The 27742-nt window shown below is 46.5% G+C and overlaps 1 protein-coding gene across 2 annotated transcripts in view; it reads left to right on the forward strand.

The window, feature by feature from the left end:
- The first annotated feature begins 19894 nt into the window (after positions 1 to 19894).
- The window catches only part of SERPINF2 (serpin family F member 2), a 49121-nt gene continuing 41273 nt past the window's right edge, over positions 19895 to 27742 (forward strand). Inside the window, exons 1-2 of one of the 2 annotated variants that reach the window (XM_069761356.1) lie at positions 19895 to 19997; positions 20274 to 20334. In XM_069761356.1, coding sequence (XP_069617457.1) covers positions 20278 to 20334 — 57 coding nt within the window. In that variant the 5' untranslated portion in view covers positions 19895 to 19997; positions 20274 to 20277. The remainder of the gene's footprint in view (positions 19998 to 20273; positions 20335 to 27742) is intronic. The other variant, XM_069761357.1, reaches the window with a different exon arrangement.

Consider the following 27742-nt stretch of genomic DNA (forward strand, 5'->3'; position numbering starts at 1 on the left):
ACCTATCTTGCCTCAGAGAAAATCCCCAAAGGATAGATTGCCCCCCACAAATATTGACTGTGAGAGGAGAGGGAAAAAACATACGCAGATATGAAATCAGATTTTAGCATAGGAGGCCATACTAGCTAAAAAGAAAGAATAGAACAGAGTACTATGCGGTCAGTATAAAAACACTAGAAAATATCCACCGCAGAAAATACGGATCACCACATCTGACTAAAGACATGGGGGGTATATCTGCATCTCCAGAGAAATAGCTAGGCTGCAAAAAATCCTTCACAGACCAAGCTGGACAAGACAAAAACATGAAAATGCACAAAACTATAAGGTCCACTGCAGGTGGACAGCAAAAACAAAGCCAGGACTTATCTTTGTAGAAAAACACAGCAAACTGGAGAGACCAGCAAGAAAGTGAATCCTTCAAGAACAATGGACAACTGGCACTGACTAAAGGATCCTGCAAAGCTATATACCCCAATCAGTCCTGCAATTAGTAGATACACATGTCCACTCCTGCAATCCAGGCACAACTGCATTACCCTCTACAACCACCGGAGGGAGCCCAAAAGCTGAATTCACAACAGCACCCCCCCTTGAGGAGGGGTCACCGAACCCTCACCAGAGCCCCCAGGCCGATCAGAATGAGCCCGATGAAAGGCACGAACCAAATCAACGGCATGGACATCAGAGGCAGAAACCCAAGAATTATCCTCCTGGCCATAACCCTTCCACAAGGTACTGAAGCTTCCGCCTCGAAAAACGAGAATCCAAAATCTTCTCAACAACATATTCCAACTCCCCATCGACCAATACAGGGGCCGGAGGATCAACAGAGGGAACAACGGGCTCCACATATTTCCGCAACAAAGATTTATGGAAGACATTATGAATAGCAAATGAGGTCGGAAGCGCCAGGCGAAAGGACACCGGATTAATAATCTCAGAAATCCTATAAGGACCAATAAATCGAGGCTTAAACTTAGGGGAAGAAACCTTCATAGGAACATGAAGGGAAGATAACCAAACCAGATCCCCAATCCGAAGTCGGAAACCAACACACCGACGACAATTAGCAAAACGTTGAGCCTCCTCCTGAGACAGCACCAAATTGTCCACCACATAAGCCCAAATCTGCTGCAACCTGTCGACCACAGAATCCACACCAGGAAGGTCAGAAGGCTCAACCTGCCCAGAAGAAAAACGAGGATGAAAACCAAAATTACAAAAAAAAGGCGAAACCAAAGTAGCCGAACTAGCCCGATTATTAAGGGCAAACTCGGCCAATGGCAAAAAAGCCACCCAATCATCCTGATCAGCAGACACAAAGCATCTCAAATAGGTCTCCAAGGTCTGATTAGTTCGCTCAGTCTGGCCATTTGTCTGAGGATGAAATGCAGAAGAAAAACACAAATGAATGCCCAGCTTGGCACAAAAGGCCCGCCAAAACCTAGAAACAAATTGGGAACCTCTGTCGGACACAATATTCTCCGGAATACCATGCAAACGCACCACACGCTGAAAAAACAACGGAACCAAATCAGAAGAAGAAGGCAATTTAGGCAAAGGCACCAAATGAACCATCTTAGAAAATCAGTCACAGACAACCCAGATAACCGACATTCTTTGGGAAACAGGAAGATCGGAAATAAAATCCATAGAAATATGTGTCCAGGGCCTCTCGTGGACCGGTAATGGCAAAAGCAACCCACTAGCGCGGGAACAGCAAGGCTTAGCCCGCGCACAAATCCCACAGGACTGCACAAAAGAACGCACATCCTGCGACAAAGAAGGCCACCAAAAGGACCTACTAACCAAATTTCTGGTACCAAAAATCCCAGGATGGCCAGCCAACACAGAACAATGAACCTCAGAAATCACTTTAGTAGTCCATCTATTAGGAACAAACAGTTTCCCCACAGTACAGCGGTCAGGCTTATCAGCCTGAAATTCCTGAAGAACCCGTCGCAAATCAGGGGAGATGGCAGAAAGAATCACCCCTTCCTTCAAAATACCGACCGGCTCAAGAACCTCAGGGGAATCAGGAAAAAAACTCCTAGAGAGGGTATCCGCCTTAACATTCTTAGTACCAGGAATGTACGAGACCACAAAATCAAAACGGGAGAAAAACAGGGACCATCGAGCCTGTCTAGGATTCAGCCGTTTGGCAGACTCGAGGTAAATCAGATTCTTATGATCGGTCAGGACCACAATACGGTGCTTGGCCCCCTCAAGCCAATGTCGCCACTCCTCAAATGCCCACTTCATAGCCAACAACTCCCGATTGCCGACATCATTATTGCGTTCCGCAGGTGAAAACTTCCGAGAAAAGAAGGCACACGGTTTCATCAAGGAACCATCAGAATTCCTCTGAGACAAAACGGCCCCTGCCCCAATCTCAGACGCGTCAACCTCAACCTGAAATGGAAGAGAAACATCTGGCTGACGCAACACAGGGTCAGAAGTAAATCGGCGTTTAAGCTCCTGAAAGGCAGAAACAGCCGCGGAGGACCAATTCGTCACATCAGCGCCTTTCTTGGTCAAATCGGTCAGAGGTTTAACCACACTGGAGAAGTTGGCAATGAAACGACGATAAAAATTAGCAAAGCCCAAGAATGTCTGAAGGCTCTTCACAGATGTGGGCTGAATCCAATCATGAATGGCCTGAACCTTAACCGGATCCATTTCTATAGATGAGGGAGAAAAAATTAAACCAAAAAAATAAACCTTCTGCACTCCAAAGAGGCACTTTGACCCCTTCACAAATAAAGCATTATTACGGAGGATCTGAAATACCATCCTGACCTGTTTCACATGAGACTCCCAATCATTGGAAAAAATCAAAATATCATCCAAATATACAACCATGAATTTATCAAGATAACTCCGAAAGATATCATGCATGAAGGATTGGAACACAGATGGGGCATTAGAGAGTCCGAATGGCATCACAAGGTATTCAAAATGGCCATCAGGCGTATTAAATGCAGTTTTCCATTCATCACCCTGCTTGATACGAATAAGGTTATATGCCCCTCGAAGGTCAATCTTAGTAAACCAGCTAGCCCCCTTAATCCTAGCAAACAAATCAGTAAGCAAAGGCAAGGGGTATTGAAATTTGACCGTGATCTTATTCAAGAGGCGATAATCAATACAGGGTCTCAAGGAGCCATCCTTGGCAACAAAAAAGAACCCCGCTCCCAATGGTGAAGAGGATGGCCGAATATGCCCTTTCTCCAAAGACTCCTTAATATAGCTCCGCATGGCGGTATGTTCAGGCACAGACAGGTTGAAAAGTCGGCCCTTAGGGAACTTACAACCTGGAATCAAATCAATAGCACAATCACAGTCCCAATGCGGTGGAAGGGAACTGGATTTGGGCTCATCGAATACATCCTGGAAGTCAGACAAAAACTCAGGAACTTCAGAAGAGGGGGAAGAGGAGATTGACATCAAAGGAACCTGATCATGAACCCCCTGACAACCCCAACTAGTCACAGACATGGATTTCCAATCTAACACCGGATTATGTAGCTGCAACCATGGAACACCCAGCACAATATCATCATGCAAATTATGCAACACCAGAAAACGACAATCTTCCTGATGGGCTGGCGCCATGCGCATGGTCAGCTGTGTCCAAAACTGAGGTTTATTTTTAGCCAACGGTGTAGCATCAATGCCCCTCAAAGGAATAGGGTTCTGCAAAGGCTGCAAGTGAAAACCACAACGTCTGGCAAATTCTAAGTCCATTAAGTTCAGAGCGGCGCCTGAATCCACAAATGCCATGACAGAAAATGATGATAATGATGATAATGAGCAGATCAAGGTCACAGATAACAGAAATTTAGGTTGTATAGTACTGATGGCAACAGAACTAGCGATTCTCTTAGTACGCTTAGGGCAATCAGAACATGAGCAGAATCGCCGCAGTAAAAACACAACCTATTTTGACGCCTGAATGTTTGACGTTCAGCTCTAGACAAAAGCCTATCACATTGCATAGGTGTTATGACCTGGTGGTTAGGACAATAATGGACCTGGTGGTTAAGAGCACACGGAATGACCTGATAGATACTAATAATATAGGACGAGCTCTGAGACGTGGGAACTCTACTGACCGCAATCCCTAATCCTATCACACACACTAGAAATAGCCGTGGATTGCTCCTAACGCTCCCTATGCAACTCGTCACAGCCTAAGGAACTAGCTAGCCCTGAAGATAGAAAAATAAAGCCTACCTTGCCTCAGAGAAATTCCCCAAAGGAAAAGGCAGCCCCCCACATATAATGACTGTGAGTAAAGATGAAAATTACAAACACAGAGATGAAATAGATTTAGCAAAGTGAGGCCCGACTTACTGAACAGACTGAGGATAGGAAAGGTAACTTTGCGGTCAGCACAAAAAACTACAAAAAGACCACGCAGAGGGCGCAAAAAGACCCTCCGCACCGACTCACGGTGCGGAGGCGCTCCCTCTGCGTCCCAAAGCTTCCAGCAAGCAAGACAAAAATCAAAATAGCAAGCTGGACAGAAAAATAGCAAACAGAGAAAAACAAGCAGGAACTTAGCTTCTGCTGGGAAGACAGGTCACAAGAACGATCCAGGAGTGAACTAGACCAATACTGGAACATTGACAGGTGGCATGGAGCAATGATCTAAGTGGAGTTAAATAGAGCAGCCAGCTAACGAATTAACCTCGTCACCTGTGGAAGGAAACTCAGAAGCCGCAGCCCCACTCACAACCACCAGAGGAAGCCCATGGACGGAACCAGCCGAAGTACCATTCATGACCACAGGAGGGAGCTTGACAACAGAATTCACAACACATAGGCTCAGAAATTTGCTCTGAGGATAACGCCACAGCGCGCACAGTTCTGCGCTCCCGCAAGCGCCGATCCATCTGAATGGCCAGAGACATAGAATCACTCAGACCAGCAGACGTGGGGAACCCCACCATAACATCTTTAACGGATTCAGAAAGACCCTTTCTGAAAATTGCCGCCACGGCATCCTCATTCCATTTAGTCAGTACAGACCATTTTCTAAATTTCTGGCAATACGATTCTGCCGCTTCTTGACCTTGACACAGGGCTAACAAGATTTTCTCAGCCTGATCCACAGAATTAGGCTCATCATACAACAACCCCAATGCCTGAAAGAATGAATCAACATTAAGCAAAGCAGGATTGCCAGATTCCAGGGAAAATGCCCAATCCTGTGGGTCACCACGCAGCAGAGATATGATGATTTTAACCTGCTGAATAGGATCACCAGAAGACCGGGGTCTTAGTGCAAAAAACAGTTTACAGTTATTTTTGAAGCTCAAAAATTTGGATCTGTCACCAAAGAATAAATCAGGAGTGGGAATCTTAGGTTCTAAGGCAGGAGTCTGAACAATGAAATCTGAAATCCCCTGTACCCTAGCAGCAAGCTGATCCACCCGAGAAACTAACTCCTGAACATTCATGTCAATACTAGACTCCGCAGCCACCCAGAGGTAAAGAGGGAGGAACAGACCAAACAGGCTAAGGAAAAAAAAATGGCTCAAAATCTTTCCACCCTTCTTCTGAGATGCAATTAACTCATTGTTGGCCAGTTGTACTGTTATGTTCTGGTGGCCTTGGAGCAGCATGAGACGTACTCTGGAGAAGGTGGTCCCTGTACTGACCGCAAACCCTGAACCTAGCAGCGCAAATAGAAGTAGCCGTGGGGGGTACCTAACACTCCCTAGACCCCTCGGCACAGCCTAAGATCTAACTACCCCTAAAGACAGAAACAGGAAACCTATCTTGCCTCAGAGAAAATCCCCAAAGGATAGATAGCCCCCCACAAATATTGACTGTGAGAGGAGAGGGAAAAAACATACGCAGATATGAAATCAGATTTTAGCATAGGAGGCCATACTAGCTAAAAAGAAAGAATAGAACAGAGTACTATGCGGTCAGTATAAAAACACTAGAAAATATCCACCGCAGAAAATACGGATCACCACATCTGACTAAAGACATGGGGGGTATATCTGCATCTCCAGAGAAAAAGCTAGGCTGCAAAAAATCCTTCACAGACCAAGCTGGACAAGACAAAAACATGAAAATGCACAAAACTATAAGGTCCACTGCAGGTGAACAGCAAAAACAAAGCCAAGACTTATCTTTGTAGAAAAACACAGCAGGGAAGTGAATCCTTCAAGAACAATGGAAAACTGGCACTGACTAAAGGATCCTGCAAAGCTATATACCCCAATCAGTCCTGCAATTAGTAGATACACATGTCCACTCCTGCAATCCAAGCACAACTGCATTACCCTCTACAACCACCGGAGGGAGCCCAAAAGCTGAATTCACAACAACTGTGTATAAGGGAGCTGCGGGCCCATCATACTGTGTATAAGGGAGCTGCGGGCCATCATACTGGGTATAAGTGAGCTGCGGGCTCATCATACTGTGTATAAGGGAGCTGTGGGCCCATCATACTGTGTATAAGGGAGCTGCGGGCTCATCATACTGTGTATAAGGGAGCTGCGGGTCCATCATGCTGTGTATAAGGGAGCTGCAGGCCATCATACTGTGTATAAGGGAGCTGCAGGCTCATCATACTCTGTGTAAGGGAGCTGCGAGCTCATTATACTCTGTATAAGGAAGCTGTGGCCCCATCATGCTGTGTATAAGGGAGCTGTGGCCCCATCATGCTGTGTATAAGGGAGCTGTGGGCCCATCTAGCTGTGTATAAGGGAGCTGTGGCCCCAGGAAGCTGTGGCCCCATCATGCTGTGTATAAGGGAGCTGTGGGCCCATCATGCTGTGTATAAGGGAGCTGCGGGCTCATCATACTGTGTATAAGGGAGCTGCGGGCTCATCATACTGTGTATAAGGGAGCTGCGGGCCCATCATACTGTGTATAAAGGAGCTGCGGGCCCATCATGCTGTGTATAAGGGAGCTGTGGGCCATCATACTGTTTATATGGGAGCTGCGGGCTCATCATACAGTGTATAAGGAAGCTGCGGGCTCATCATACTGTGTATAGGGGAGCTGTGGGGGCCTTATACTGTGTATATGGAAGCTTTGAGCTCACCATACTGTGTATAATGGAGCAGTACATGAGGGAACTTAGGGGACATTATTAAATGTAAAGTGGGCACTTAAGCATTACTGTATTGTTATAGGGGCACTCAGAGTATTGCGACCATAAAAGTTGCATATCGTCACAATATGGCGGTAAAATCAATGTTCGGTTTTGTATATAGATTTATTTTCAATAACAGAGCGGTCATATTCTGAGGTTCCACTATATTCACAATTAGAGTGCGCAACCGTAGCTGTAATCAGGGTTAGCTGGTTAGGGGCCCACTCAGATGTTTCACCCCCCCCCCAAGTTGAAACCCTAGCTACGCCTCTGCTCTTCACCTTCTTTTTTAATTCTCCCACACTTTCTCCATCATCCTCAGCAGCAGCATCTTTTTCATCAACTTCTTCTTCACCTTATTCATCTTCTTCTTCTTCACCTTCTTCCTATTATTCTTTTTTTACATTCTTGATATTCTTTTTATTCAACTATTATTCTTCTTCATATTCTACTTCTTCATCTTCTTCATATTCTTCTTCTTAATCATATTCTTATTTGTGAGAGGCATTCCTGTAGTTGTTATCTATAAAAGTTTGAAGATTACACCTTCCGTTCTGTCTGTCACAAAAGATTTACAACAGGATTTGTCCGTGTTCAGTTTGGCCTGCAGCCGCAGGTTTTTTCCAGGGGCACCACAGAGAGGAACGGACCTACCCCCATACACTGCTTAGTCTTCTTCTGCTTATAATTTAGATAATATCTTTTGCTCTGATTTTTAGTCTTATGCTTAATGTTCTTCTGCTTTTGTTCTGCAGCTTCTTGTTCTTCTGCTTCTTGGACTTCTGTCTCTTGTTCTTCTGTATCTTGGTGGTTGTCTTCTTGTTCTTTGTCCTTTTGGTCATCTTCTTCAGGGTCATCTTCTTGATCTTCTTTGGGGTGGTCTTCAGGGTCATCATCTCCAGGGTCATAGTCTCTGGGGTCATCGTCTTCTTCGGGGTGGTCTACAGGGTCGTCGTCTCCGGGTTTGTCATCTTCTTCGGGGTGGTCTTCAGGGTCATCGTCTCCAGGGTCGTAGTCTTCTTTGGGGTGGTCTTCAGGGTCATCGTCTTCTTCGGGGTGTTCTTCAGGGTCTTCGTCTTTAGGGTCGTCGTCAGGGAGATCCAGAGTAATTACCAAAAACCATTTCAAAAAGCTAGAACTTGGAAATGTAGCAGAAGGTACAAGAAGGCTGAGGAACTGCCAAGAACCAGCTGACGGTACTGGAACCCAGATGGGTAGACGAAGGTACAAGAGCCAATGGAAATACCAAGGACCAGCTGATGGTACTGGAACCCGGTTACTAAGCAGGAGGTACCCATGCCAGAAAGCACTACCGAGAAGGAGGCACCAAAGCCAAAGGTTCTGCTCTCCAGCTGACAGTACTGGAACCCAGGGGGGCCTAATCAAGATTGACTTCGAAAGAACCAGCTAATGGCGCTGGAACTCAGATAGGCAGCAGAAGGTCCACATGAAAACAAAATTGCAAGGCCGCGAGTCGGCCGGAGTTACCGAAAACCCACAGTCCTACAGGGTGAGCTTGTCCTATTGGCACTACGGAACCAGCCTTGATGGCCAGTTCCCGCAGCCCACATAGGAAGCACCAACGTATTGGAGGCAAAGTGACCTTGACACTACCCGGAAACAGCTGGCGTGCTGGAACCAGGCTGGGCAGGAGGGAGTACCCGTGCCAAAGACACTGCTGAGAACCAGCTGACGGTACTGGAACCCGGTTACTAAGCAGGAGGTACCCATGCCAGAAAGCACTACCAAGGACCACCAGTCGTTGGTGGAACTCGGATACCGAGAAGGAGGCACCAAAGCCAAAGGCTCTGCCTGGAACCAGCTGACGGTACTGGAACCAGGATGGGGAGCAGAAGGTACAAGATCCAAAGACACTGCCAAGAACCAGCTGATGGTACTGGAACCCGGATGTGTAGCTGAAGGTACAAGAGCCAATGGAACTACCGAGGACCAGCTGATGGTACTGGAGCCCGGTTACTAAGCAGGAGGTACCCGTGCCAGAAAGCACTACCAAGGACCACCAGACGTTGGTGGAACTCGGATACCGAGAAGGAGGCACCAAAGCCAAAGGCTCTGCCTGGAACCAGCTGACAGTATTGGAACCCAGGGGGACCTATTCAAGATTGACTTCCAAAGAACCAGCTAATGGTGCTGGAACCCAGATAGGCTGCAGAAGGTCCACATGAAAAAAAAGTTGCAAGGCCACGAGCTGGCTGGAGTTACCGAAAACCCACAGTCCTACAGGGGGAGCTTGTCCTATTGGCACTACGGAACCAGCCTTGATTGTCAATTCCTGCAGCCCACATAGGAAGCACCCAAACTGCAGGCACCATGGAGTCGGCTAACCCGACCGCAACCCGACAGGACAACGTATTGGAGGCAAAGTGACCTTGACACTACCCGGAAACAGATGGTGTGCTGGAACCAGGCTGAGCAGGAGGAAGTACCCGTGCCAAAGAAAATGCCAAGAACCAGCTGACAGTAATGGAACCCGGATGGGTAGTAGAAGGTACAAGAGCCAATGGAACTACCGAGGACCAGCTGACAGTACTGGACCCCGGTTAATAAGCAGGAGGTACCCGTGCCAGAAAGCACTACCAAGGACCACCAGACGTTGGTGGAACTCGGATACCGAGTAGGAGGCACCTAAGCCAAAGGCTCTGCCTGGAACCAGCTGACGGTACTGAAACCAGGATGGGGAGCAGAAGGTGCAAGAGCCAAAGACACTGCCAAGAACCAGCTGACGATACTGGAACCCGGATGGGTAGCAGAAGGTACAAGAGCCAATGGAACTACCGAGGACAAGCTGACGGTACTGGACCCTGGTTACTAAGCAGAAGGTACCCGTGCCAGAAAGCACTACCAAGGACCACCAGACGTTGGTGGAACTCGGATACGAGAAGAAGGCACCTAAGCCAAAGGCTCTGCCTGGATCCAGCTGACGGTTCTGGAACTCAGGGGGACCTATTCAAGATTGACTTCCAAAGAACCAGCTAATGGTGCTGGAACTCAGCTAGGCAGCAGAAGGTCCACATGAAAAAAAAAATTGCAAGGCTGTGAGCCGGCCGGAGTTACCGAAAACCTACAGTCCTACAGGGGGAGCTTGTCCTATTGGCACTACGGAACCAGCCTTGATTGCCAGTTCCCGCAGCCCACATAGGAAGCACCTAAACTGCAGGCACCATAGAGTCAGCTAACCCAACCGCACCCGACAGGACAACGTATTGGAGGCAAAGTGACCTTGACACTGCAAGGAAACAGCTGGCGTGCTGGAACCAGGTTGGGAAGGAGGGAGTATCCATGCCAAAGACACTTCTGAGCAGCAACTGGCGGTGTTGGAGCCCAGGGATTACAGGAGAAACAGAGTGTAGGCTGAGGCCTAATTGGAGGCAGTTTAATATCTGTAGTAGTGTGAATGTGAGGGAGCAGGAGAAATTGCAGCACACACAGCAGGGGATCAGCAGACGTTACTGAACCCCAATAACACTGGAGCAAGTGTTGACTGTGCAGAGGGCACTTCTGAGCAGCAACTGGCACTGTTGGAGCTCAGGGTCAATACTAGAAACAGAGTGTAGCCAGAGGCCTAATTGGAGCAAGTTTAATATCTGTTGTAGTGTGAGTGTGGACGGAGCAGGAGAAATTGCCAGATACACAGCAGGGGATCAGCTGATGTTACTGAACATCAATAACACAGCAGCAAGTGTTGACTGTGCAGACAGCACTTCTGGGCAGCAACTGGCGGTGTTGGAGCTCAGGGATTACAGTTCAGGTGGTAGAAACATGAACACAACAGGAGACCTGGATACTGTTGCCAACCTATTATTTAATCTGGAAGAGGACTGGCAAATTCCTTCGAGATCCAGGCCTTGTTCATTTTCAGAAAAGTAAGCCGGTCAACGTTATCGGAGGATAGTCGCATGCGAAGGTCTGTTAGTACACCACCTGCGGCACTAAAGACACGTTCCGATAATACACTAGCAGCAGGGCAAGCCAGCACCTCCAATGCATACTGGCTAAGCTCTGGCCATGTATCCAGCTTAGAGACCCAAAACTTGAAGGGGGAAGAGCCGTCTGGGAGTACACTGAGAGGGCAAGACATGTAGTCTGTCACCAACTGACGGAAACGTTGCCTCCTGCTGACTGGAGCCGTCTGTGATGGTGTAGACATTTGTGGCGGGGACACAAAACTTTGCCACATTTGGGCCATACTGGTCTTGCCTTGTGCTGAGGCGCTGCTTTTGCTCCCTCTTTGTGCAGAGCTTCCTCCACTGCCTTGATGCACTGAGCTGCTTTGTAAAGCACTAGCAGCACTGCTCTCAGGGGGAATGGAGAACATGATGGAATGCACCAGTGTGTCTTGGTACTCCCGCATTTTACGCTCCCGGTTCAACGGTGTTATGAGGCTTTGTAAGTTGTCCCGGTAGCGAGGATCTCAGAGGGTGTACACCCAATAATTAGCCGTGTTGAGAATGTGGGCGATGTGGCGGTCATTTCTCAGGCATTACTGCAGCATGAAATCAACCATATGCTGCCAACTGGCCAAGAAACGCTGTCCCCTGCTTGAGGCGTGATCTCTGCCTGCTCTGCATCACCCCACCCTCGCTCTACATACTGACTGCTAGAGCATTGTGTAAGGCTACTTTCACACTAGCGTTTTTCTTAATACATCGCAATGCGTCGTTTAGGGGAAAAAATGCATCCTGCAAAGTTGTTTGCAGGATGCGTTTTTGCCCCATAGAGTAACATTACCGACGCATTGCGACGTATTGTCACACGTCGCAACCGTCGTGCGATGGTTGCGCCGTGTTGTGGCGGACCGCCGGGAGCAAAAAACGTTAAATGTAACGTTTTTTGCTGCCGACGGACCGCTTTTTCCGACCACGCATGCGCGGCCGGAACTACGCCCCCACCTCCCGGCACCTCACAATGGGGCAGCGGATGCGCCAGAGAAATGCATCCGCTGCACCCGTTGTGCGGCGCATCAAATGCTAGCATCGGAATCTCGGCCTGACGCAATGTGACGGGCCGAATCCAATGCTAGTGTGAAAGTAGCCTAACTGCCTCCTCTGGACAGATGTTTTCCTTCTCCATTGACTCCTCCTCATCCTCATCACAAAGTGTCCCCTGCCTAGGCCTTTGTGAGGAACCACGTTGTGCAGACTGTCCAGAAGCAGATGGCATTTGTGACTCCTCATCCTCCACCTCTTCCACAACCTCCTCCCTTAGCGCTTGCAGTGTTCTTTCAAGCAGGCAGATAAGGGGGATAGTCATGCTGACAAGTGCATCATCTGCACTCGCCATCCGCGTGGAATCATCGAAGGCACCCAAAACATGGCAGATCTCCTTCATAGAGGCCCACTCAGTGATGGTAAAGTGTGAACGGCGTGCAGTGCGACTTGTTTGTGCCTGATGCAGCTGGTACTCCATTACTGCTGCCTGCTGCTCACACAACCGCTCCAACATATGTAACGTTGAATTCCACCTGGTGGGTAGGTCACATATGATGCAATTTTCCGGAAGGCGGAATCAGCGCTGCAGAGCTGCAATGCGCGATCTTGCCATGCTGGAACGCCGCAAGTGAGCGCACTCTAGGCGGACCTTGTGCAGCAGTGCATCAAGATCTGGATAGTCCCTCAAAAAACTCTGCACAACCAAGTTGAGCACATGTGCCAGACATGGGATGTGAGTGAGGTTGCCTAGGGCCAGAGATGCCACCAGATTTCGGTCATTGTCACACATTACAATGCCTGGCTGGAGATTCTCTGGCACAAACCACACGTCGCTCTCCTGCTTGATGGCATTCCAGAGCTCCTGCACTGTGTGGCTTCGATTCCCCAAACAAATTAATTTGAATACAGCCTGTTGATGTTTGGCCATCATATAGGTCGTAACAGGTAAGCATTCACGGGTCCATGTGGAGGTAGACTGTGAGGGCTCCTGCAGCACTGATTCGGAGGAACTGGAGTATGAGGAGGAGTCAATGTGTACAGACTGGATTCCTGCAATCCTTGGATTGGCAGAACACTTACAGCGCCACTCTGAAGATCTGTACCTGGCTCCACAACATTTACCCAATGGGCAGTGAGGGAAAGGTATCGTCCCTGTCCATGGTTACTGGTCCATGCATCGGTGGTCAGGTGGACCTTGCTACTGACGGTGTTTAGTAGCGCATATTTAATGTTTCCCTCCACATGCTTTTGCAGGGTAGGGACAGCTTGCCTCCTGAAATAAAAGTGGCTGGGCACGTTGTATTGTGGGACTGCCAATGCCATCAAGTTACGGAAGGTGTCAGTCTCCACCAGCCTGAATGACAGCATTTCAAAGGACAGTAGTTTTGCAATGCCAGCACTCAGAGCCTGTGCTCGGGGGTGGTTTGCCGAGTATGGCCGCCTTTTCTCCCATGCCTGTGCTACCGATGGCTGTAGACTGGCCTGGGAATTTGAGGATGACAGGGAACGTGGTGCTGTGGGTGGAATTACACTGGGTCTCTGTACAACAGTGCCAGAGGTTCTTCCATGGTGATCCTGTGAGGAAGCCGAACCAGCTGTGTGTGAGCTGGAGGAAACAGCTACAACACGAGCTGAAGAGGTGGTAGGTGGCGCTGTAGGTTGGCCTAGATCTTCAGTGTGTTTTTGTAGCTCTACCACTTGCTTGGTCCACACATGTTTCTACATATTTGTGGTATTGAGGTTGCTGACACTTTTCCCTCTTTTCACTTTCTGATTACACAGCTTGCATTTGACAAAGCAAATGTCATCTGCAACTGTGACAAAAAAGGACCAGGCACTGCAAGTCTCGGGAGTGCCCGTTTTGGCTTTTGGAAGAGGCATGCCCCTAATGGGTGGAGGCTACAGGCAACCCAGTCTGCCCCCTCCCTCTCCCTCCTTTTTTGGCCATTCAGGGAATCTCTTCCTCAGAGCTGCTCCCACCACCTTCCTGTACCTCACGCCCAGCGTCGGACTAGAACACCTTGGGCCCACCAGAGAAAATCATTCTTGGGGCCCACTAAGTAGCTACATGGAAATAGATACAAGATCACCAATTGTGTGGTAAAAAGCGCTAATATCAGGGTATAATATAAGGTAGTTCACGTCAGGGTTGGGGTAGCCCCCTCACAGAATATAATGCAGTCCCCTCTCATAGAATATAATGCAGCACCCCGCAAAATATAATGCAACCCCCTCAGGTATAACGCAGTCCCCACCATAGAATATAATGTAGCACCCTCATAGAGTATAATGCAGCCACCCTCATATAGTATAATACAGCCACCACAGAATATAATGTAGTCAACTGAGAGAATGCAGCCCCACCACAGAATATAATGCAGCCCCCCATTGAGTATACTGTAGCCCCCTCACATAGTATGATGTAGCCCCCCATAATATAATGTGGTCTCCTGAGAATAATGCAGTCCCCCCACAGAATATAATGTAGCCCCCTCATAAAGTATAATGCAGCCCCTCTCCACCCCCATTATTGTCCTCATCACCACCTCCATCATTGCCTTCGCCCCCACTACCCCTATCATTCTCCCCCACCACCTCAATCACTGCCCATTCTACCACCTGCATCATTGCCTCCTCCGCCACCATCATTGCCCATCACCTCCATCATTGCCCCCCACCACCATCATTGCCCATCACCTCCATCATTGCCCATTTCATCACCTCCATCACTGCCTCCCACCACCACCATTGACCATCACCTCCATCATTGCCTCTCCCACCAACATCATTACCCATCACCTCCATCATTGCCTCCCCCCACCACCACCATTGCCCATCACCTCCATCATTGCCTCCCACCACCAATATCATTGTCCTTCACCACACACATACACACACACACACACAGCACAGCTCACCTCCCCGCAGCAGCTCATCCCAGCAGCCTCTTCCTCGCTGAATTCCTGGAAGCTTTCTGACTGAGATAGCAGCACGCTGGATGATGATGTCATCCAGCTGGGCTGTCTCAGACAGGAAGCAGGACGCCGGCAGGTGAGCTGCTCTGTGAGTCTGTGTGCCTGCATGTGTGTATGTGTGCGGTGCTGTGTGTGGCGGTGCTTTGTGAGTGTGTGTGTATGGTGCGGCTTTTCATGTGGGCAGTGTTAGCTGTACCCTGCAGCTAACGCTGCCCGCTATTAAAGAGAAATGGTATTCACGCCTCTCCATGCCCATAGTGGCTTGGGGAAGCGTGAATATTAATTTTGCTTTAGCTGCGTGGACAGGATCCTATCTCCAGCTGCTGCTACTGGCACAGGGCAGGCCCCCTTGACTCAGAGACCATATAGCCACTGGCAAGTGGCCCCTGGAGCAGTGGGGGCCCTAGGCAGCTGCTGGCCAGTATGCCAGCAGGTGTCAGTGCCTGGGCCCACCGGAGAATTCTCCACTTCTCCGGTGGGCCAGTCTGAGCCTGCTCACGCCATAATGGGTCAAGGACCTCATCATCTACACTACCCTCTTCCAACAACTGCTTCTCCTGGGTAGTCTCGGCAGCGCAGTACGCACCAGAAAGTGGCACCTGAGTCTCATCATCAGATGCGTACTGAGGTGTGCTGACCGTAGGCACTGGCCCACCCGCCTCTTCAGATTCAGAGAGACAAAGCAGTTGCGCTTCACTGCATACTGCCTCTTCTTCCATTTCTTGAATGCTGCTTGGCTGGCCCCCTCTTTCCAAGCCAAGAGATTCAGAGAACAGAAGTAGACATGGCTCCTGTACAGGGCTCTCTGACAGCCTGGGCAATTTGGCAGGTGGTGAAGAGACAGATGGGTGCTCTTCAGTGCTCTGGACCTGAGAGGATGTGGCACTAATTGAAGTTGATGCGTTAGCTGCCATCTAACCAACAATGGCTTCAATTTGTTCGTCCCGCAGCAGTGGGGTACGGCGAGCTCCTACAAAACTGCTCATAAAGGACTGTTCCCTGGTAAAACTGGGGGATGCTGAGTCACTGGTGCCCACAGCAGACACAGAATCCCCACGTCCTCTCCCTGCAGAGACTCCACGCCCACGACCACGTGCCTTACTCCCTGCCTTCTTCATCTTGGTAGACTGATAAAGATATGCAGAAAAGTACTAAGGGCTTAGTGTGCTTATTCCTGAACAGCTGCTAACAGGTATAAGAAACACTAATTTTATAAAATGTGGACTAGACTTTAATATGAGCTTATGTGGCCTACACAACTGTAAAGTGGAGTGTTTGGGGAACTTTATTTAGGGGGGTTTTTAAAAAAAAAAAAAAAATGGATGTGCCCAAAGATATCAAACCGATAGTATCACAAACTTTTTGTAGCTATTACAATGCAGGAAGGTAACCTACAATGCAATAGATGAGGCTCCAAAAAATAGGCTAATACTAATCTGGCTGGGGCTGCAGGGCACAATGCTGTGGAAAGGCTCCTTTATCTACTCCTATATAATGTTTGCACACAATCTAGCTGGATACGGATGGAAACACACTAATAGGAGAAATCAGGAAAAATGGGCAGCAGCACTAATGAAAAAAAGGGCAATGTAACAGTATGAGGCAGCGACGCACGCTGACCGGACTACAACCAGATGGGGCTGCAGAACAGACTACAGCGTGAGCTGCACTCACACACAATGACCTCGCAGACCGCCGTGAATGGCACTGCAAGGGTGTAGAAAAGCTCCTCTATCTACTCCTATATAGTGTTTGCACGCTATCTAGCTGGATACGGATGGCAACACACTAATATGAGAAATCAGGAAAAATGTGCAGCAGCACAAATGCAAAAAAGGACAATGTAACAGTATGAGGCAGTGACGCACGCTGAGGGAACTACAACCAGATGTGGCTGCAGAATGCACTGCAGCGTGAGCTACACTCACACACACAGAGACCTTGCAGACAGCTGTGAACAGCGCTGCAAGGCAAAAAAAAGCTTCTCACTACAGTAGCCTGGGCAGGGCTGCCACTAGAAATTTTGGGGCCCCATACTGGCAAAATTTTCGGGGCCCCCTTGAGACTCCGCCCAGGCTCCACCCCTGCCCCGCCTCCAGGCTCCACCCCTTGAACTGTCCACAGTCCCACCGCTCTCTCTTGGAAAATCTCCACTTCTCACCAATCACACATTGACAGTTCCCATCACCAGATCACACATATAGCCGGCAGCTTTTGTTTTGGCCAAAAGATTTTTTTAAGCCGCCACCATAACACGGTAGACACTTTTGGCCGGGCCCTACTCTGCTGTAACCTATTAAATATTTGTTAAAATATGCAATACAATTTAGGTATTTTTATTTATTTTTCAATTTTTAAAATGACCTATAATACTACATACAAGGAACAAATACCACAACCCTATGACCCGATGACATATTACCACCACAGTGATCGAATAATATAAAATACAAGGAACAAATACCACCACACCATGACCCGACCACATATTACCACCAATGACTGAATACTACAATACTGATCAGTAATTAAAAAAAAAAAACCCACAATACTATCACCATCAGTGCCATTAAACACAGGAGATCTGTAATTAGTATGCAGTGTCTGTGTAGAGGTAATACAGTGATCACCGGTGACATTATACACATGACCTCTGTATATAATGTATAGGTAATACAGTGATCACTGGTGACATTGTACACAGGACCTCTGTATATAGTATACAGTGTATAGTGTCAGTGTATAGGTAACACTGACTCACCAGTGACGTCTCTAGGTGAAGTCCTTCATCTTTCATCCAGCACAGACCGCCATCACTTCATCCAGCCAGGACTCGTCTCTGCAGGAAATAACACAGTTATCTCGAGTTCCGCTTGTAGAACACATTACTTAATTTTCCCAACTTCTACATTACACCACATGAAGAAGGCGACATAGTATCACTCTACACAGTAACAGGACCGCCCCCCATTTAAAACAGTATACTCAAAAAATAAAATAAATGCATCACTGCAATAATAATATCCCTTAATTAGCCCCTATGGTAATATTCGCCATCCTAGCCCCCGTGTGTCTCATTCCAGGCTCCAGCCATATGTTCTCCCATCCTGCCCTCATGAGTATCCATTCTGCCCCATATGATCTCCCCATCCTGCCCCATCTGTCTCCATCGTATCCATCCTGCCCCATCTGTCTCCAATCCTGCCCCATATGTGTCCAGCACTCTGCCCCATCTGTTTCCAATCCTGCCCCATCTGTCTCCATTCTGCCCCATCTGTTTCCAATCCTGCCCCATCTCTGTCCAGCACTCTGCCCCATCTCTGTCCAGCACTCTGCCCCATCTCTGTCCAGCACTCTGCCCCATCTCTGTCCAGCACTCTGCCCCATCTCTGTCCAGCACTCTGCCCCATCTCTGTCCAACACTCTGCCCCATCTGTGTCCAGCTTTTTGCCCCTGTGTCCAGCGTTCTTCCCTGGGCCCCCCGGATCGCCGCTCTCAAGAAAAAGAAAAAAAAAAGAAGTTCTTCTTACCTGGCCGTGCTCCTGCGGCGGGCGAAGTCTCCACGCAGCTGCAGCGTGCACTCGCCGGCGACTGACAATGACGTCAGACGCCGGCGACATGCACGCACGCTGCGGCTGACGTCAGCTGCCAGCCTCAGATTGGCTGGCGGCTGTTAACTATTGACGTGCGGGCCCGCGCCCGCACGTCAATAGCTTTAAACAGCTGCAGCGTCGGCGCTAAGGGCCCGGTTAGCCTGCGGCTGCCGGTATGGGCCCGGTGAGCAGATGAAATGGGGCCCAATGCGGGCCCCCTCTGCCCACCGGGCCCCATACGCCAGTCATGGCCGTCATGCCCTGATGGCGGCCCTGAGCCTGGGTACAGCACAATGAAGCAAATCGCTATCTCAAACTGTCCCTCAGTCAGAACACAGCGTCCTGTCCCTAACTGAATTCACAGCAGAGTGAACCCAAAATGGCGGCGGCGGCGGCTTTTATAGTGCATCATGACATCATGTCAGCAGCCAATCACAGCCATGCCAGTAGTTACATGACTAACATGTATAACAGGATGTGCCCACACTTCTTAGGATTCCTCATTGGCTGAATTAAATCAAACTGGCTCATAGCATTATGGGAACTTCCAATTCCGGTATTCGATATTGCAAAAGCATCGGAACTCAGTATACCGCGAATATCGGTCGATACCCAGGGGAGCCATACCAGGAGGGGGCACCTTTTTCTAGCAACTCTAATGGGTAAGCCTGATCTAGTATATGGTGCACTATATGCATCATAATTTTGTCACCTATGCTAAGGGGATACCAGTAGGACCTTATATTTAATGACTTGTGGATTACAAACGCTAGTGAAAAAGATGTGAAAAAGGTATAATACACTGTGTTTCTCCCTCTCTGTGTGTCTGGCTATCATTATGTCTCCTTCCTATTACCTCTTTGTGTTTGCAGAGTGCTTACAGCACTCATTGCAGTGTTAATATTGGTATTATCTAGATGGAATTATGTAATAAACGTTATACCTTTTTATACATAACTATGCTGTTATGGATGTTTTTGCTCCGTTTTTTTGTATTGAGTATCGGAGTGCTCAACACTAGTGGTGACATGTTTCTATTATACTTTTCCTCTGATTGTTCCACTCCTGAATTTGGCTCACTAATACAGATGTCAAATACTGACCAAATATTGAATGTGTGAACATGGCCTAAGAGCAAAAGTTTAGTTGTTTTTTATTGGCATGTGTTGCTTTGACTAATGAGCAATCAGTAGTGAGAACCTGTTGTAGCTGAGTGATTGTGAAGCTCAGTGTTTGTTTGAACAGTGGATGCAGAACTAGTGACTTCATCAGTGGGAGGAACTGCTGTTGAAACACTAAGATCCTGCATTTGGTCTCTTTCCTGTGAAGCACAGACCGTGCAGGACACCAGGAACAGGTGGGTATTATCTTAGTTTGATTCCTTTCCGAAAAAAAAAAAATCCTAGAAAATCTCTCTTGATATTGTTCTGAAGAAGTAAAAATGTTGCTATATCCAATGATCACAGCTGAGTAAGTCAGCTCTGCTACATTTCCAGAACATCACAGATGTATTTTCCATTGTGAGAAATCACTGAACTGAGAATGTAGTAACTATGATAACAAAGCCTGGTGATTAGCATTGTATGTTTTATTATAAATTTCGACATATAACAGAAAATTTCTTCCCTTCCAGTAGAATGGATAAAGCGCTGTTCTACCTCCTGGTTCTGGCTGGTATATGCTATTCATCAGCTGTAAGTCTGACTTATCTTTATTTATAAGGTCAAAGTGCGTGTGTGTATTACAGGTGATCGAATATTGTAAAATTTGAATTCGCCAGGTTAAACAAATGTAACAAAATTTGTACGCAGCTAATCAAGGTGCCGTGAATCACCTCCAATTGCCCAGAAAATATGTCTGTATCTTTCTCTGGGGTCTCCTAGGACTGTATGAAGCTCTTTAATACAAATACAGCCTTACGAATGTCAAAGTGATCTCAACATGTTCTCTGTAGTAAACAACAGCTCATTTAATAACTCTGTGTGCTGACAAACTTAAAGAAAAACAAACAAAAAAAACAAATCCAAAAGGTATTCCTCAGAACACCGCCTTAAATTAATGATGTCGCTGTCAGAGGTAACATCATCTTCCTCTGACTTAGACAAGTGCTTCACCATATACAGTAAGTATTCCATGACACGCTCCACTTCTTCCCTACTAATATGATTGCTAGAGGCAAAGAAGGCCAATTGTGGCCTTCATGTCGTCGTACTATTACTACGTAGACGGCTAGTGCCACTGATGGTGTTGCTGCTAGTGGCTCCCACATTTTTAACCATGATGGTTTTTTTTCTTTCTTTTACACTACCTGACCTTTGCCACTTTTTATTTTGCCATAGACTTTGTACAACACTATAATTTTAATATTTGACAATGTTTTCAACCCCCAATCATTAAAGTCTTGTGAAAAGGACTGATCAAGAAATTCTCGTAAATACACATACTCAAAAAAAAGGTGGCAGTAGGCCACAATATAGGTGTGGCATGTACACATGTAAGTTGGACTAGATGTGTGTAGTTAAATTTTTTTTTTTTTTTTTTTTAATGCTTTTTTTTTTTTTTTCTTAACAAAATTTTCCCTACCTTCTAAAAATGGCATAATAAGAAATGTTAGGTAGGTAAACGTCCAAAAACCAGCACTTAGAATCGGGTGCTGTATTGATATGGCATAAGCGGATATAAAATTTAACTAACAAAACAAATGTGCAAAAAAAAAAAATAGTTTAGAACATGCACACTTTGTGGGGTAGATAGTCGAGCTAAATCTCTGTATTTTGGGGAATTTTCTTTTGTAGTCTGAAATAAAAAATAAAAAAAAATATTCCCCACTTCATCTCCCCTAACCCTGTATATTTTTTTTTGTAATTTAAATAGCCAAGGAATATATATAAAATGAGAATAAAAAGTGTTCCTCCACAAATGGCAATGTTTTGAAATCCATTTCATGAAATAACTTTCATCCTTCCTGAGTTTTGCAGTTGTGACACAGCACAAAGTCCTCTTGAGTAAATTTGAGCATTTTTGTTTGCATAACGTGTATTGTGTAGTTTTAATGGCTGACACATGGCACAAGGGCATGTATGCGACTACAAGGGGCTGGTTTGTTTAATGATAGTAGGAGGGCAAAGTTTGCGCAAGTTTCTGGACATTTTTATATCTGTAAAGTTTAGGCTTTCTTGGAGTTGTGCTGGGCTCTCGGCTGTTGACCAATTGGTCTCCTGCTAAATGCAAATGTTTGCGCATTCTCCTGAAAATGGCGGGGATTACACTGGCGGAAGACCTGCTTAGGTTACATTTATGCACAGACGAGAATAAGCTACTTGAACCGATTATCCATTTGAAAAGCTAATCTTCATATTATATTTCCTGTTACATGTAGTAATGAACACATGCCTGTTGCTCAACGGATTCTTTTTAACACTTCGTTTTATATGATGTCTTTGTAGCTAGTGTTAAACATATACTCTTTGGCTGCAATAGATTTTTTTTCTTTAGTTAGACAAATTTATCAAATTCATCATGTCAAAGATCTTAATTTTATTAGTGAAGTGAGTAGAATTAAGGAAAAAGACTTGCGCTGCTCCTCCTTGGCAGTCATCACCTATGCTGCCAGCAGCTTGTGTGTTTCTGACATACAGTGGGGCAAAAAAGTATTTAGTCAGTCAGCAATAGTGCAAGTTCCACCACTTAAAAAGATGAGAGGCGTCTGTAATTTACATCATAGGTAGACCTCAACTATGGGAGACAAACTGAGAAAAAAAAATCCAGAAAATCACATTGTCTGTTTTTTTAACATTTTATTTGCATATTATGGTGGAAAATAAGTATTTGGTCAGAAACAAAATTTCATCTCAATACTTTGTAATATATCCTTTGTTGGCAATGACAGAGGTCAAACGTTTTCTGTAAGTCTTCACAAGGTTGCCACACACTGTTGTTGGTATGTTGGCCCATTCCTCCATGCAGATCTCCTCTAGAGCAGTGATGTTTTTGGCTTTTCGCTTGGCAACACGGACTGTCAACTCCTTCCAAAGGTTTTCTATAGGGTTGAGATCTGGAGACTGGCTAGGCCACTCCAGGACCTTGAAATGCTTCTTACGAAGCCACTCCTTCGTTGCCCTGGCGGTGTGCTTTGGATCATTGTCATGTTGAAGACCCAGCCATGTTTCATCTTCAATGCCCTTGCTGATGGAAGGAGGTTTGCACTCAAAATCTCACGATACATGGCCCCATTCATTCTTTCATGTACCCGGATCAGTCGTCCTGGCCCCTTTGCAGAGAAACAGCCCCAAAGCATGATGTTTCCACCACCATGCTTTACAGTAGGTATGGATGCAACTCAGTATTCTTTTTCCTCCAAACGCGACAAGTTGTGTTTCTACCAAACAGTTCCAGTTTGGTTTCATCAGACCATAGGACATTCTCCCAAAACTCCTCTGGATCATCCAAATGCTCTCTAGCAAACTTCAGACGGGCCCGGACATGTACTGGCTTAAGCAGTGGGACATGTCTGGCACTGCAGGATCTGAGTCCATGGTGGCGTAGTGTGTTACTTATGGTAGGCCTTGTTACATTGGTCCCAGCTCTCTGCAGTTCATTCACTAGGTCCCCCCGCGTGGTTCTGGGATTTTTGCTCACCGTTCTTGTGATCATTCTGACCCCACGGGGTGGGATTTTGCATGGAGCCCCAGATCGAGGGAGATTATCAGTGGTCTTGTATGTCTTCCATTTTCTAATTATTGCTCCCACTGTTGATTTCTTCACTCCAAGCTGGTTGGCTATTGCAGATTCAGTCTTCCCAGCCTGGTGCAGGGCTACAATTTTGTTTCTGGTGTCCTTTGACAGCTCTTTGGTCTTCACCATAGTGGAGTTTGGAATCAGACTGTTTGAGGGTGTGCACAGGTGTCTTTTTATACTGATAACAAGTTTAAACAGGTGCCATTACTACAGGTAATGAGTGGAGGAAAGAGGAGACTCTTAAAGAAGAAGTTACAGGTCTGTGAGAGCCAGAAATCTTGATTGTTTGTTTCTGACCAAATACTTATTTTCCACCATAATATGCAAATAAAATGTTAAAAATACAGACAATGTGATCTTCTGGATTTTTTTTTCTCAGTTTGTCTCCCATAGTTGAGGTCTACCTATGATGTAAATTACAGACGCCTCTCATCTTTTTAAGTGGTGGAACTTGAACTATTGCTGACTGACTAAATACTTTTTTGCCCCACTGTATATAACTCCCTAGGTGTCATTTTGTTGAATGCGCCCGGTTACTTTGAGGATGCTGAAGAGAATGGACGACCAGTCTGGACGCTGGACCAGGGCCAGGGTTTGACATATCATTGGTGCAACATGTGACCTGCACATGGGCCCAAGAAGTAAAGGGGCTCACGGTCACCTCCAAAGCAGGAGGAATTGTGCATTCTGATTATACATGAGCTTGTAAGTAAAGTGAGCTGAAATCTATTTGTGGACACTTTAGACTTTTTGTTAACAGGTGCTATGAATTGGTCGCGCCATATTGCAGAACACAATAGACGTCCTGTATTAAATTAGGTCAGAAAGGAAGTAGAATAGTTACCTTCAGCAGTCAAGAATATGCCTTTAAATTATCTATTTGCCAATAAACATTTACTTCACATTTTCTCTTTAATAGACTATTGTTACACAAGTGCAAGTGTCGCACAGCAGCAAGTTACTGTCACGGGTGTATCAGGTGTGACAGTCATCCTGGATTCGTATGTAGAAGGTCTTTGCGATTAGCTCAAGCACCTTCTTGATTTTTGCATCTGTTATGGAGCGATATCCTTCTCCCTCTAGGACCCAATAGTTGCCTCCACCTTCTGTTGCTAGTCATACACCTGTGCTGAAGGTTTAGATACATTCAATTGCTGCAGCATGGTGTAGGTGTTAGCTCTTACTTGCCTCACCCTTGTTGGAACCTCGAGCAGTCGATTAGTGTCTTCCCTGAGCATTCTTGGAAGATGGCTGGCATGATATCTCGGTGGTCTTCTCAAAGTGAAGTCCCCCCCTGTCTTTAGTTTGTCAGGTAGGGATTAGGTTTCTGCTCGGCGATTAGGTGCAGAACCTATATAGGGACGTTTAAGGCAGACAGGGTGATTTTAGATCTGCCAGGGGTCTCCACTTCCCTAGTGTTGTGAACTTATGTATCCTCCACCCAGTGTGACATTAACACCCACCGTACAAAAAAGCAAAAAAAACTGCCTTTTTGGGTGTTTTTTCTTTTTCCGGATTCATAGATCCCATTTCTGTGCTGGCAGAGCAGCTGTAGAGGTGGTCACTGGAGGTGACTGACCTTTGTTTTGAGGTTCAGCAGCAGCTGCAGACTCCTACTGTGTAGTCACTTCCTAGCTTGAACCCAAAATTGCCCTCCCGAACAGGTTTTCAGGAGTTAGGGACAGTTTTATTGTATTTAGAGAAGCATGCAAATTGAATTTCAAACTTTGTCCTTACTCTTCTGGGGATGAGGAACAACAAGTGGGAATTGATTTCACTGTTGCAGAGGGATCCTCAATCCTGGGCTTTTTCTCTGCCGCAGGATTCTATGTTTATCAGGGCTTTGGCCCTTATCTGTGCTGATCCTGACCATATTTCTTTGGCTGAATCCAGGCTCTGTCGCCTTCAGCAAGGGAATTGTTCAGCGTAGACTTATAGCTTGGAATTCTGCAGATGGGCAATTGATACCAAATGGAATGACCTGGCTCTTAGAAGACAATTTTGTCAAAGTCTTACTGAAAGGGTAAAAGATGCTTTGGCAGTGTATGAAACTCCTGTGTCACTGGAGAAAGCCATGTCATTGGCTAGACACCTGCGGGATAGATGGGGATACCACCATATCCCGAACCCTCTTTCTGGGACAATACCCCTGTGTCGGGTGGGAAAGTCCGGGGGTAAACCTATACTTGTGGAGTTAGAGGAACACACGCAGTTAGGAGGTGTGTTCGTTGTCTGTCTCCTCTGACATTCGCAAGAAAAAGTATGTGTTTTTTTGTGTGGGAGGAAGAGACATTTTATTGGGGCCTGTCTTTTGATTCCCTAACAAAGAGACTCGATTAACCCTTGGAAGCCTAGAGTTATCAAGGGGTATGTTCATCTTCAACCTGTAATTCCCAGTTTGTCCTGACAGCAGAGGTGGTGCTAGACAGTAGAACTGTGAGAATTTCTGTGTTTGTAGACAGTGGAGCTGGAGTCAGTATGGTGGATGCTGAGTTTGCTAGAACTCATGGGCTTGCTTGCTCTACCTTTTAGCTAAGTCTATTCCTATTTATGCCATCGACTCAGCACCATTTGAACAGAGATAACTGACACGGATTGTTCATAACATAAGACTGAGGGTGGGGTCTTTCCATTATGAGATAATTCGTTGCTTTGTCCTGGAAGGTCTCCCCACTTCAATTGTTCTGGGTTTACCCTGGTTGGTGAAACATAATCCGATGGTTGATTGTCAATAATGAGAAATTGTGGAGTTGGGGAGATTACTGTCATAACTGCCTAAACATTTCCCTTTCTGCAGTATCTACGGAGACCTTACCTGGGTTTTTGTCTAGCTTTGTGGATGTATTTTCTGAGAAGGGGTGTCAGGATTCCCCCCCCCCACCCCCCATCGGGCATATGACTGTCCTATTAACCTGACTCCCTGTGCTAAACTACTCAAGTTCAGACTGTACAATCTGTCCGGTCCTGAAAGATAAGACATAAAACATTTTATTGCTGAGAGTTTTGAGAAGGGGCATATCAGACCTTCATCTTCACCTGTGGCGGCAGGGTTCTTTTTCATGAAAAAGAAAGATGGCGGTCTCTGTCCCTGTTTAGTTTTCAAGGAATTGAATCTAATTACTATCCCAGATCCATATCCTCTTCTTCTGATTCCAGATTTATTCAACCAGGTTGTGGGAGCTAAGATTTTCTCCAAGTTAGATTTAAGGGGGGCTATAACCTTTATCGTAGAAGTGGATGTGTCGGAGGTGGGGGTTGAGGCTTTGTTGTCTCAGGGTCCGTCCCCAGGTAAATGACATCCATGCGCCTTCTTTTCCAAAAAACTATCCTCGGCTGAGAAATCATGATGTGTGTAATAGGGAGCTTTTGACGATTTTAAATTGGCATTTGAGGAGTGGCGACATTGTTCAAAGGGGGCAGTACATCCTATTACTATTATCACGGACCACAAGAACCTGTCATATCTTCAATCGGCTAAATATCTCAATCCTAGACAGGCTAGGTGGTCACTGTTCTTTACTAAATTCAATTTTGTGGTCACTTTCCGTCCAGGAGTTAAAAACACCAAGGCGGGTGCTTTGCCTCAGAGCTTCCCTGGTGGTGGGGACCCTGCTCCAATTTTGCAGAAGGGAGTAGCCATCTTGACCTTATACCCTGACCTGGAGAGTGATATTTTTGGTAGCCGGGGTTGCATTGGGATGTGGTTGAGCAGGTTTCTGCTTGCAGTGTTTGCGTGCGTTCTAATGTATTGCATACCCGTCTGTCTGGTCCTTTTCTTCCATTACTCATTCCTAGCAAACCATGGACACACCTGTCCATGGATTTTTATTACTGACTTACCGGTAACAGCAGGCAAAACTGTGTACTTCTGGTGGTTGTGGATAGGTTCAGTAAAATGGTGCATTTCATCGCTTTATCGTCACTCAGGACTCTTGCTCAGGTTTTTGTTAATGAGATCGTGAAGCCACACGGGTTTCCCTCCGATGTTGTCAGGCCGGGAGATGCAATTTGTTTCTAAGTTCTGGAAAGCATTCTGTACTCAACTGGGGGGTGCAGCTGTCCTTTTTTCCTTTGCTTTCCATCCTCAGTCAAATGGACAGACCGAGCGCACTCATCGGAACTTGGAGACTTACCTCAGGTGTTTTGTCTCCGAAAACCAGGAGGATTGGGCATCTTACTTACCAATGGCAGAGTTTGCTATTAATAATAATCACCAAGAATCTACCGGCAGGTCATCATTCTTTGGTGCATACGGTTTCCATCCACAGTTTAGTACTTTTAGTGGGGAGGGACTTTGAGAGTTCCTGAGGAATATCAAGTTGAAGATCCCTTCCTGGAAACTTGGACCTAGGTTTAAAAAAAAAA

This window comes from Ranitomeya imitator, chromosome 3 (assembly GCF_032444005.1).
Source record: "Ranitomeya imitator isolate aRanImi1 chromosome 3, aRanImi1.pri, whole genome shotgun sequence".
Classification (NCBI taxonomy): Eukaryota; Metazoa; Chordata; class Amphibia; order Anura; family Dendrobatidae; genus Ranitomeya; species Ranitomeya imitator.